Source organism: Pantherophis guttatus, chromosome 1 (assembly GCF_059756535.1).
Source record: "Pantherophis guttatus breed Tessera chromosome 1, ASM5975653v1, whole genome shotgun sequence".
Taxonomy (NCBI): Eukaryota; Metazoa; Chordata; class Lepidosauria; order Squamata; family Colubridae; genus Pantherophis; species Pantherophis guttatus.
The window spans coordinates 195,425,783-195,438,517 of record NC_142063.1 but is presented as its reverse complement, the minus strand read 5'-3'; the positions used below and the strand labels follow the sequence as shown (position 1 = coordinate 195,438,517).

General features: G+C 37.8%; 1 protein-coding gene across 1 annotated transcript in view; it reads right to left on the bottom strand.

Moving 5' to 3' along the window:
* Window positions 1-7,726: 7,726 nt before the first annotated feature.
* The window catches only part of BFSP1 (beaded filament structural protein 1), a 34,833-nt gene continuing 29,824 nt past the window's right edge, over window positions 7,727-12,735 (bottom strand). The window contains exons 7-8 of the mRNA XM_034432415.3: window positions 11,270-11,355; window positions 7,727-9,509 (exon numbers count right to left, since the gene is read on the bottom strand). Coding sequence (XP_034288306.2) covers window positions 8,560-9,509; window positions 11,270-11,355 — 1,036 coding nt within the window. The 3' untranslated portion in view covers window positions 7,727-8,559. The remainder of the gene's footprint in view (window positions 9,510-11,269; window positions 11,356-12,735) is intronic.

The window sequence follows — 12,735 nt, the reverse complement described above, 5'->3', positions numbered from 1 at the left end:
CTTTTTTTTTTGCCAGGAAATTTAGCCACACTTGACTTTGCTTGATTCTTTCTACTCTGCCTGACCAGTTCCTGTCATGGGTAAATTGTTAGAATTTATGGGATTTAGCAATAAAGGGACATTAAAACAATAGATTTTGGATGTAGACTGGGGGAGAAGTTGGGAGCACCAGGCTAATCAGTCATTTAAAGCAGTGTTTCTCAAACTTGGCAACTTTAAAATATGTGGATTTCAGCTCCCAGAATTCCTCAGTCAGCATGCCTGGCTGGGGAATTCTGGGAGTCGAAGTCCACATATCTTAAAGTTGCTAAGGTTGAAACACTGATTTAAAGCATTTTGAAAATCTGGTTTCCCATTGGGCTCCAGCTTCTAAACTTTACTCTCTGAGGAGTCCTTTGTGCTCTCTGATCTTGGTTGTTTTCTTGCAGGCATTTCATTACCCAAACTAGGTAACACCATCAGTGCTAGGAACACTACTAGTTTGGGTGATGAAATGTCTGCAAGAAAGCAAGCAAGCAATCTCAGAGAGCACCAAGGACTCTTTATTTCAACCTTGAGCTTACAAATATTCTCCTTTATTGGTCTTTATTCTCTGCAGTCCCAAAAATTAAGAGCATTCTTATTGGCAAATATGCAGGGCATACTAGACTGCATCTGCCTTTATGGTTTGGATCAGGCAAATACTTTACTGACTTCTTTCTATATTGCTCTTATTACAATGGCAGTGGTTTGATTCTGATTGTCCCTTTACTATCTGAGCTGCCAGGGTCCACTGGCGCCTTTTATGCAGTTTATCTGTTAACCAGTAGAACTATTAATCACACATATAGGGTTGCTAGGTTTTGTGCTACTGGTTTGCATCCCTCAAAGGTTAATGATTGCTTGGCGCTGAATGCAGGCCCTGGGTCGCCATGGTTCTTATCTCTTTTAATTTTAATTCAATTTTTATTTATATTCTTCCTATTTTCTTTCTCTCTTTAAAGAATGGACGGTGTTTACTCTCAATAGTGCTGGTCTTGTGATGGTAATAAAATGAGAATCTGTTCAATTATTTCGTGATTTATTTGCACTTGTGCCTTGTGGTACTGGGCACAGTCAAAGATATATTTCCTTTGCAAAGTAAAAACTAATCGTATGCATTTTTCACCAAATCAGTTTAAACATTTACTTTTCTTTGTTAATTTGCAATGAGTAAACTGGTTATTTGAGGGTAACTATTATAGTTACTATATTACAACTTTTAAATCTCCCAGTATGATTTAATTTATGAAGCTCCACTGCTGGATATCAAAAAGGCATGGCTAGTTATATGCTTGAATAAAAAAGGAGATTGTGCATTCCAGGTAAAGCTTCATAACAACATGTAAACAATTATGATGCACACCAGCCAAAACTGAACTTTGTTGACCAAATAGAACATGGAACTCAGTGGGGGGCTGCCACCGGTTTGCTCCAGATCGGGCGAACTGGTAGCAGCGGCGGTGGGAGGCTCTGCTCACCCGCGCCAGACACTTCTGTGCATGCGCAGAAGCATCACGCGTGTGCACCCACAAGCAAACCGGTAATGACGGGTTTTGAAACCTGCCCCTGATAGAACTTAAATGTATATTCTGACAATATGGGAATCATGTTTTACGGCCAAAAATTGGCCAAAAATTGTTCATAACCTGAAACTCCACCTGCGTCGTGGCTCCTTATTCTTTTTTGGGATAGTCAGTGTCCATAATGTGCAAAGACATGCAGGCCCTGGGACCGTAGGAATCCTGTGAATGGCGAGACTTGAAGAAAAATAGAAACTACTGTATATTCTCAAACTGTGTACTGATCTGCAAATATTTGCATTATTACATTAGTTCTGGATTTTTTGTTTGTTTATTTGTTTGCTATCATGAATGGAAATTGGTATACCTTTTTAAACCCATGAATGTAAAAAAGAGTACATTGGGGCTTGTTCTATTCTCAGATTTTTGCATGAACGTGAGTGTTTTAATAACCAAAAGAGAAGGATTTTAATAACCAATCCCTTCTGATGACAGCATGAAAATTCTCAGCCACAATTGAGCACACTTTAAAATTAGAGACTTCCAATTCCCTTTGATGAGAGAAGTACATTATAACCATATGCATCAGCATTTGTGCGTATTTTTGCATGAAACAGTGGAAAACAAGGAAGCCTTTGGATAAACAAGTTGCATGGCCATAAATTCTCCCTAAAGCTAATTAAGAACAGACTTCCTTTGAATCTTGTTGTTTTTGTTTAAACCATGATTTCTTAAAAATTAATGAGCATATAGTATGAACATGCATATCTGAGAGTAGAATTTGCTTCTACTGTGATGACTGTCAACTCTATTCTAGTCCTGCATGAAATCATTGCTCCATTGGAGACGAATATCCCTATTGGCATAATGCATTTTCATCAAATTCAGCAGTAGCAGGGAACCGAATACTGTAGGCATTGCAGCTCTTTCCTTGCTGGTTCAGTTCATCTATACTTACATATGTAACCGTTTAAACCTTTGAAATTTAAACATTTAAACTTTTGCTATACTATATGGAATGTGTAGTAGTAGCATACTGGCATTATCATATGTTATATATTTATATAGACACGTCCTATTGTAAATAAGAGTAAGAATTTATTGCATATATGCATACATACGTATGTGTGTATGCATTTCTAACAGATGTGCATAGCCCATGCAAATTTATTTACTGTGAAAGCAAAAATCACAATAATGTCTCAGAAAGCCTTCTAAATGACAATGGAGGGGCTTATTGAATTTATATGTAGAGATGCCATTGCTGTGATGTAAGTTTTCCATTTGAACATTAAAAGTCTTATATTGTAGCAAAATAACTAAATGGGTGTATATATTTTCATAATCCCAATGGAAAAGCAATGCTAAGGAGCAATGGCACATTTTGATATCAATAGTATTATTATGTAGATAGATTCAATTTGTAGGATTTTAATTTATTGTATGCATCAGTATGCAGTTATGAGTCCTTTTTGTGATATTGCTGATGCAAAAATGATGTTTATTTATCATAATTGGTTTTTTTTTTAAAAGTGGGAGTCATGGGATTAAATTGTATACAGGCAATGAACTATGAAGCCCTGTGCTAATGTTTTATAATATGAGTAAAAATAAAGAGATGTTGTAAAGCAGTAGATCCAAGCTTATCAGTAGCTATGTGACAGTATAGTCTTTACATTTAGATATTTTTAAAAAATGGCAGAACATGCTGGTATGATTGTTTAAGAGGTTAGGTAAAGAAAACCGGCACTTTCTCAGAAAGGCAGTCTGTTCTCCATCTGTCTTCTATATATTTAGACTAAATTTAATCTAAGAACAAGTGAAATGAGAAGCCGAAGTCCCAAAATCTCACTAAACCGTCTGCTGAAACTGACATGTGAATTGGTTTGCTATAGTAATCGGCTGTTTTATTTATTAATTAATATATTTATACATGGATCTTTACTAACCGTTTTCCGGGGCCATCTAAAAACAACAGTGAAATATCTATAACATTTTAGAACTGCATAAAACCTGTAAAGCTAATTATGTGAAAGGGCTGGATTGCTTTGCACTAAAACGTAGTAAATTGGACACCAGGAGAACTTCTACAGGAAGAACATTCCACAAACTAGATAGAACTATGGAAAAGGCCCATCTCTCATCCACAGCTGGCACATCTTAAGGTAAGAGAAGACTGATAATGAGGCACATTGTTTCAAGTATTCAAGCACCAGGATTGATATTTTGAAGTGTGCCAACAAACAAATCAGGAATTATTGGATTTTAAAAAAAAAAAAAAAAAGCTCTGGGAATATATTTCTGTTCTTTCAGAGCAGCACAAAATACAATACATTGCAATCTAACGATCATGACTAATAACAGTGATTTATGTGAAACAGGAGGGTTCCATTGCCCATGTACACCTAGGTGGACTTTCCATTGACATTTAATTGAACACTGTGGAAATACGTAGCTGGACTACATCGTGTAGGAGTGAAGATTCTGTTACTTTCAAGATGTTCTATAATTTCCATGCTCTTCAATCATGGATAATGTGACGTACGGTCAAGCCTAATTTATCACTTTGGAGGTGGCCTTTGTGCTTATCCAGTGGGATATTATATTTTCTCTTTTTTAATGACTGGTTCTATTTTCAAATCTTTGAATAACTATCTGCTTTGCATAGGGTATAATAGTCTTGCCAGAAGTGGTCTGACTTTGTAGCCAAGATTATAGGCATGTGAGAAATGACCCTGAGTCCATTTTGAAATTGGAGGATTTTAAATCATAATGTTTAAATAGAAATGTGAGACACAAATGTGCTTTATGCAGATGGTTTTATTTCCACTGAAAACATATTCAGATTTATTTTGAAGGGGAAACCTGACTAAGCAGCAATAATGCCCATGCTGCCACAACACAATTACCTAATTTAATGCTCATGTTTTGTAGAACAATAAAAAGGAATTGACTGAGTCTGTCAAGGACACCCATAGAATTAAATTTATCTCAAACAAACCCCATCATACAGAAGATTAAATTAACTCCATCCAGTCAAATGGAGTGGGATCTAACCATCCACTGAGCGGTTGTCCTTATGATGTCCTCCTGGTAAAAGAGCTGGGGAGAAGCAGGGGTGAAAACCAGCAGGTTCTGACAGGTTCTGGAGAACCGGTAGCAGAAATTTTGAGCAGTTTGGACAACCAGTAGCAGAAATTTTGAGTACTTCAGAGAACTGGCAAATACCACCTCTGGCTGGCCCCAGAGTGGGGTTGGAATGGCGATTTTGCAATATTTTTCCCCAAGGAGTGGGAGGGAATGGGAATTTTGCAGTATCCTTCCCCTGGAGTGGGAGGGAATGGAGATTTTACAGTATCCTTCCCCTGCCACACTCACCAAGCCATGCTCACAGAACCAGTAGTAAAAAAATTTGGATTTCACCACTGGGGAGAAGTAATGCCTTCCCTTATAGAGCTCATTGCCAATACAGGCAGCACAGAGCATGGTTTCCCGAATATTGGCTGCAACCTATTGCTGCTGGCCTGGCCAATGGGGAAGGAGTTAGTAATGTTGAAAATCCTTACTACTATTTTCCTGGTGCAAGACCTTCTGGAAATTCAGATAGTTCCTGAAGAAAATGGATAGCTCTGTGTTTCCAAAATGGCAATACTTGATCCCGTTACCATGATTCCATGATTCTAAAATCACTAGTGGTTTTAAGCATATTGTGGGAATAGGGCCTACAGATGGCTTCACTGAACTGGTCAGTATCACTTACTGGGAACCGCTTAATGATAGTATTTCCCCCATTTGGTGGCCTCTAGAGTTGTTGGTCTTCCCTCAGCCCATTCCTTTTGGCATGCTGGCTGGGAGTTGAAGTTCAATATAACTAGAAAGCACCAAGGAATTATCGTTAAATAGATAAGGGAGTCTTTGCCAAGATATGCAAATATTCCCAATAAAAATAGTTGACAATATAATAGCCTGATTTTTTTTTAAAAAAATTGTTAGATGCACTTATCATCTAAAAGGATTTTCTTTTAAGAATTTTTCCTTCAGGGATTTCTTAGCAATTGAAGAAGATGAAAACTTACCATGAGTGAAAACCACTGCTTAGAGAGTTTTGCCTTGGAGTCTACTAGTTTTGGTTCCATCCTCTCCTCTTCAGAGTTGTGTATGTAATCAGATGCACACCTATTGTTTTTTTCATGTATACAACATCCTTTTCAATTATAAGGAATAATTCTATAAATAGAGTTCTATAAATAGAGCCAAATGAATTTCTTTGAAAGTAAGTGGGAAAGTTATATGGAGAGGAAATGCCACTTAAAGTACCAGATCTATATCTCAAAGATTGGATTAAGATAACTATGAGTTAAAGTGGATTTTTTTAACAGCAATTTAATCCTTACCTTCACTGCTATGCTTATTTATTTATTTATTTATTTATTTATTTATTTATTTATTTATTTATTTATTTATTTATTTATTTGTCATATTTCTATGTCGCCCACCCTCCGAGGACTCTAGGCATCTTACACCAAAGACAGTATACTAAATAGCATATTGCCCCCTAACAATCTGGGTCCTCATTTTACCCACCTCGGAAGGATGGAAGGCTGAGTCAATCTTGAGCCGGTGAGATTTGATCCGCTGATCTGCTGAACTAGCAGTCAGCTGAAGTAGCTGCAGTACTGCACTCTAACCACTGCGCCACCTCAGCTCTTACATATGCTTCAGCACTGTGACCTGCAGCTTGACTATTGCAGCAGTTCTTAAATCTTTGGTAAGAAATTCTCAATAAAATGGATCCACTCAAAAATCAGACTGACTGACAACAGACTATGCTACCCACAAATCTCGGGTCTGTTTTTCTGGTGAAACTTGAGCCGCCATAAGCAGATCCTCATGTTAAAGCATTGCTCTTTTAACTTTATTTGTTCCATAGTTGATCCAAAATGGAAACATACAACTTAAATTCCTATATATCTACCTCACTGTTATATTGCTCAGCCTTCTTATCATGCAAGAAACAAACCACCACCTAACCCTAAGCCTATAGTGAGTCAAATAACTGCTGTTGATGGCAACCAACATAAAGGCTTAGTAAACCTACAAGAGATCCAGATGTACTTAACCTGTTCACGGCTACTTGGAGAAAATACAATGCAGAAGGTTTCCTAATGTCCAGTGATGGGTTCTTCTGCCATTTAAAAAGTTATCTATGAGTTCCATCTAGTAATGTTGGTTTTGCATCCACCAGCTGAGACTTTGGAAAAAGTGCAAAGAAGAGCAACTAGGACGATTAAATGCCTGGGGACAAAAATATATGAGGAAAGATTGGAGGATTTGGGTTTGGCTAGTCTAGAGAAAAGAAGGACTAGAGGTAACATGATAGCAGTATTCCAATATTTGAGGGGCTACCAACAAAGAAGGTGGGGGTCAAATTATTCTCCAAAGCATGAGAAGCCAAGACAAGAAACAATGGATGGAAACTAATCAAGGAGAGAAGTAACCTGGAATTAAGGAGAAACTTCCTAACAGTGAGAACAATTAACCAGTGTAACAGCTTGTCATCAGAAGTTGTGGGTGCTTCATTACTGGAGGTTTTTAAATAGAGACTAGACCTTCGCTGAAATGGTATAGTCTCCTGCTTGAGCAGGTGGTTGGACTAGAAGACCTTGAAGATCCCTTCCAGCTCTATTCTGATTGAGCTTAAGGCAGAAGTTCCTCCACTGTGTGTCATCATTACTGAAAAGGCAATTGGTGCTACTTGTGTGTGCTACTTTGTATTTCTATTTGATTTTAGTTTTAACCTTTATAAATGGTAAGAAGAGTTGAAATCAGTTTTGCTGTTTAATTCTCACAACTATCTGTTTAGAAAGGGATAAATAAGTTGCAGAGAAAACATCTCTGGACAGGAAAATACAAATATTCATATCAAATAAGAAGCTAACTCAATTGGGTTTCTGTACCAGAAACCTAAAACTACCAGTATTTTAATTTTTATGCAAATGTTCAGAAAAAGAGAGCCTTGGGCAACTAATTAACATTCATAATTCTGTATCTAGTCAGGTTCATTGCTTAGACTTAAAAGTGAGAGCCAAGGGTTCCACTGCATTGTGCATAGAGGTCCAAATGACTTCCTAATATTCTGCCTTTTGTGGTTAAATGGCAACACAGATCCTCTGAGGAAATACATCTATGGAAGACAAAATATTTATTAGGCAAAAATCAACCAAATGGTACCAGCTAACATTCAGATATTTGCATCATCAGAAACTCAGGTATTAGTATAGTCCAAGAATCACTTCAATTAAGACATCAGATCCATTTGTATTATATTTGATACATTTCTGGACATGTGGTGGCACCAAGCACAACGGCCCCAATCCCTTGCAAGTCGATTTGATTAAGAAAAACTTGTGATCTTAATAGAGGTGTACTTCTCCCCTATTATTTTCCTTTGATCATTGATTTAATGAGGAATAGAGGGTATTTTGGTTCTTCCCTGGAGGATTGGGAGAGTTTAATTCCAAACAAGTTCTTATGAACATATTAGGTCTAAATTAATATTTAGAGCTGGGGATACATTAAACCGGTTGTTCAGGTCCTTCTTTCTTTTGATGGTGTGGCTACTCTTCCCCATGTCCATTCTTCTAACTGAAGCCAACATAGAAATAATCTTGAAAAATGGAGGCTTCTGTTCGACAACAGCCTCCTGAGATGGCAAAACTGAGCGGGAGGGAGTGACATTTGAATTTTATTTAAGATCCTCAAGATGAAACAACTACAATTTTGCTATTGGCAGAGAAATTCAACTCTACATTCACTATTTTTATCACTCCATCAGACAATATAAGGGGAGAGTAGTGAGGAATCAAGCAAAATACATGTTTTAGGCTACCAACATCAAACCATTCACATTGGTAGGGTTCCATTAATCTTGTTTAGAATTGCTATTAAATAAAAAAACTCTGAGGATCACCTCTGTAATAATTATAAGATGGGTTAATTGGCTGTTTGAAGGTGCATACTAATGATTTTTGTCTTCCAATTTCTTTTTGCTGGTTTTCTCAGTCTTGGTCTCCATAATCATAGCAGTTTCTTCATAGCTTTGAATTTTGTCATCAGAGAATTTTTCAATGGATTCTACCATTTCTACCTTCTCATAACTCATAGTGTTTGGGGAAGTTAATTCCTTATGCAAGCCATCCTGCTTCTTGCATTGCTTCTTTACATAAATTCTTTCTTCATTTTGTTCACTTGGACATGATGTGGAAAATGGTTCAGGTGCCCCAGTAAATTGCACATTTGGGAACTCTTGCTTTTTTCCAAGTTCTCTCCAGACCCTGGATCCATCATCATCCTTCTCTTTGCCTATCAGCTTGTATTCATATTTAATGTCTTTCTGCATCCTTGATCGCTCTTGCATTCCATGGACTTCAAGTTCACTTTTGTAATGTTCAGGAGATCTGGGTAATTCTGGGATTGGTTTCATACCACATGATATATTTCCTTCAACATCCGAAACAATCACTCTACCCTTATAAGGAATAGGTAAAGAATGGAAGCAGGTGTCATCATAGCTGCCTTTTTCTGCGATAACTACATACCCTTTAGCATGGAACCCAGTTCTAGGTTCCTGTCTTTGATAGCATCTGACTTTCTCTTTCACTATATTGCATAATTTGTCAAAAGCTTTGCTTATTTGTGCTCCATCAGGCACATCTTCTTCCGCTTTTCTGGGTTCAGTTTCTTCCTTTGTACCATTGGATCCACGTTCACTTTCTGTGAGTAATCCTTCATGCTTGAAATCCATTGGAACTTGGTCAAATCCTTCTTGTGGCTGGTCAAACGTTTCCTCTAAGAAAGACCCATTGGTAAGGTCTTTTGGTGTAATCTCCTTCCTCTTAAACATTTTCTTTGGCAGACTTCTTTGTCGAAACTTGGCAGCAGCAATGTCTTGCATGACCAGTGTAATGTCTACATGAATGGAAATAAAACAACCATAAATATAACATGAGATACAGCCCACTAAAGGGGAAATGTATCATATGCAGACATTACCTCAAATATGGTTGATGAGGGTGGCTTGAATATTTGTTGAAGAAAATGTTAGATCAGAGTGCACCATTTGTTTAGGCAGTCTCTATACTTGCCCTTTGAGTGATGCACTCCAACATGTTGGTTAAGCAAAGACAAAACCTAAGTGTGATTCACTTTTAATGACAAATTTAAGTTGATTGGATTTGTTTACTATAATTTTACTTTAATGCAATTAGTATAATTACTGCTTATCTAATTGCTTACATAATTATTACTAATACCATATACATACACACATTCTCAAGATAATACATGAATGGGTGATTCATATATGATGAATATTTAGATGGAGCTACTGTACAGAGAAAGAAAACGAACTTCCTTTTTCTCTCTCTCTGGTTCTTTTTCTCTCTGTCTCTCTCTCTCTCTGTGTGTGTGTATGTGTCTCTGTGTGTGTGTCTGTCTGTCTCTGTCTCTGTCTCTCTTGCACACACACATACACACACACACACACACACACACACACACACAAGTGGGTTACGGTTTTAATTTTGTTAGATACAGTCTATAAAGACAAAGCTACAGCTTTCAAATCTGACTATAACCTTCAAAGCTGCTCCAAAATCTTATGGATATTTCAGCAATATAGACTTCTGTGATACTGTAATTCAACATTACTAGCATTATTGTGTAAGAAAACACTGGTATTTACCAGGATTCTGCTGGACCATAAAGTTCATGCAATTAACAAGAAATTAAATAAGGGAGGAACAAGTGATTAAGACACCCAGCCAATAATTGATCTCAAAAAGCTAAATAGAATTAGATCAAGTCAGCACTAGAATAAGAGATCCTCAGGAAATCCCGGGGTTATGGATGGTAGACTAGTCTAAAAATGTTTTAAAATAATCCTGGAAAAAGGGCAAATCACTTCCCCATTGTTAACAAGAAACATACACAACCTATAGCCATTAGAAGTCAAGCTACATGTGATGTAACTATCTTATGTAAGAGAGAAAGTTCATTTTACAGCCAAAATTCAGGCATAATTATTTTAGGATTTGTCAGGAGGCAGGATTTATTTGCGAGCTGTATATATACAAAACATTAATTCATAACAAATTTTCAGGATCCCAATGAACAGAAATGTTAGTTCATTTTAAAAGTATTGGGAGTATGCTCTAGGAACTGTGAGGTTGGAGACCTCTCTTCTTTCTAAGAAATCAATAGATCAGGAGAGAAATCCAGCAGGTTTTGCTGTCAAAACCTGGAGAACCAGTAGCGGAAATTTTGAGTAGTTCAGAGAACTGGCAAATACCACCTCTGGCTGGCCCCAGAGGGAATGGAGATTTTGCAATATCCTTCCCCCAGGAGTGGGGAGGGAATGGAAATTTTGCAGTATCCTTCCCCTGCCACGCCCACCAAGCCACACCCACCAAGCCACACCATGCTCACCAAGCCACACCCACAGAAACAGTAGTAAAAAAATTTGGATTTCACCACTGCAATAGATGATTCGGTTGTTGTCCATCTTCCTTCAGTAAATGCAATGATTTTGTTAGGAGTAATCCATAAGAAAAGGATTATATAACATAAATCACCTGTGCTCAGGTAATACGAACAATGAGATCAGCATACAGAAACATATCACACATTGCTCTCATAGGCTAAAATCATTTCTGTAGACACTTGATTACCTGTTCCTTTCAAAGATGGTGTCTCTGCGGGTCTGTAGGTCTGTGGAAATAGGGTTACTGGAGTTCCAACAATAGCAGAATTCAATCTATCAGAATAGGGAAACAATATAAGGCAGGATCAATAAATTTAAAATAATGCCAAGGTAACCCAGGCGTGTTACATCCATGTAATTATACATATTTGTGGTATTTTCCAAATAAGTTGTTTTTATTCCATTCCAAATCTGTTGCCTTAAGGTGAGCTACATGGAGTGCAATCCTCACTCACCTCTCTAGATCAACTCCCTGCAAATCCATTGTCATCAAACATTCTAGAACAGAATGTCATACTCTGGCAGGTTAACAAAGCACATAGGAACACCACTGAAAAATAACTGAGGAGCAAGTACCTACTCAGAGACGATCCCTGTTGGAGTAGCTGAGTTACCCCTAGAAAGCTCTATGAATGGGAAACTGCCAGTGGTAAGAAATAAATCAAAGTGCTCCAGATCTCATATATATCCAAAGCCATCTCAGTCCCTGAAATTTTCAGTTGTCTAAGAGAAAAGTCAGAACTCCTTCTGTTCACCATTCCTGAAGGTTACTCTTTCTCTTACTTCTCTTTAAGCACATAATTGGACCATATGGTTGCACCTCCTCCACCTTAAAGATGTGTGAAGTGCATCTCAATTTCCCTGCATGTACTTTCCATGTTTACTCCACTATAAAAGTCTTGTACATGTGCAGAGATGGACATGCTCTAGAGAACTCCATAGGTTTAAAAATCCTCATACAATAAGGCACCCATTATGGAGAAGAACTTGGAGAAGCAAAATATGATTTAAATCTGGGGTGAAATCCAGCAGGTCTTGACAGGTTCTGGAGAACCGGTAGCGGAAACTTTGAGCAGTTTGGAGAACTGGTAGCAGAAATTTTGAGTAGTTCGGAGAACCGGCAAATACCACTTCTGGCTGGCCCGAGAGTGGGGTGGGAATGGAGATTTTGCAATATCCTTCCCCCAGGAGTGGGGAGGGAATGGGGATTTTGCAGTATCCTTCCCCTGGAGTGGGGTGGGAATGGAGATTTTGCAATATTCTTCCCTTGCCACGCCCACCAAGCCATGCCCACAAAGCCACAACATGCCCACCAAGCCACGCCCACAGAACCAGTAGTAAAAAAAAATGGATTTCACCACTGATTTAAATCCAAGAAAGGCAGAGAATGTTAATGTTAAACTGGCTTTGCCTTAAATCCCTTGGGTACAATAGAAAGGGTAGAAAAACACAATTAGACTTTCATGATTATGTTATTATAATCTATATCAAAAGAGTTCCAGTATTTCTTGTGGAATCCATTTCCTGATCTGACCTACCTCAAAGGAGTGACAGCCATATTGTGTGGAGGCTTCTAAGCACATCTATCTACACATACGTAAACAGACATGTAGGGTGCTCTGATTAGATTCATTCCCTTTCATTTTAATAGCA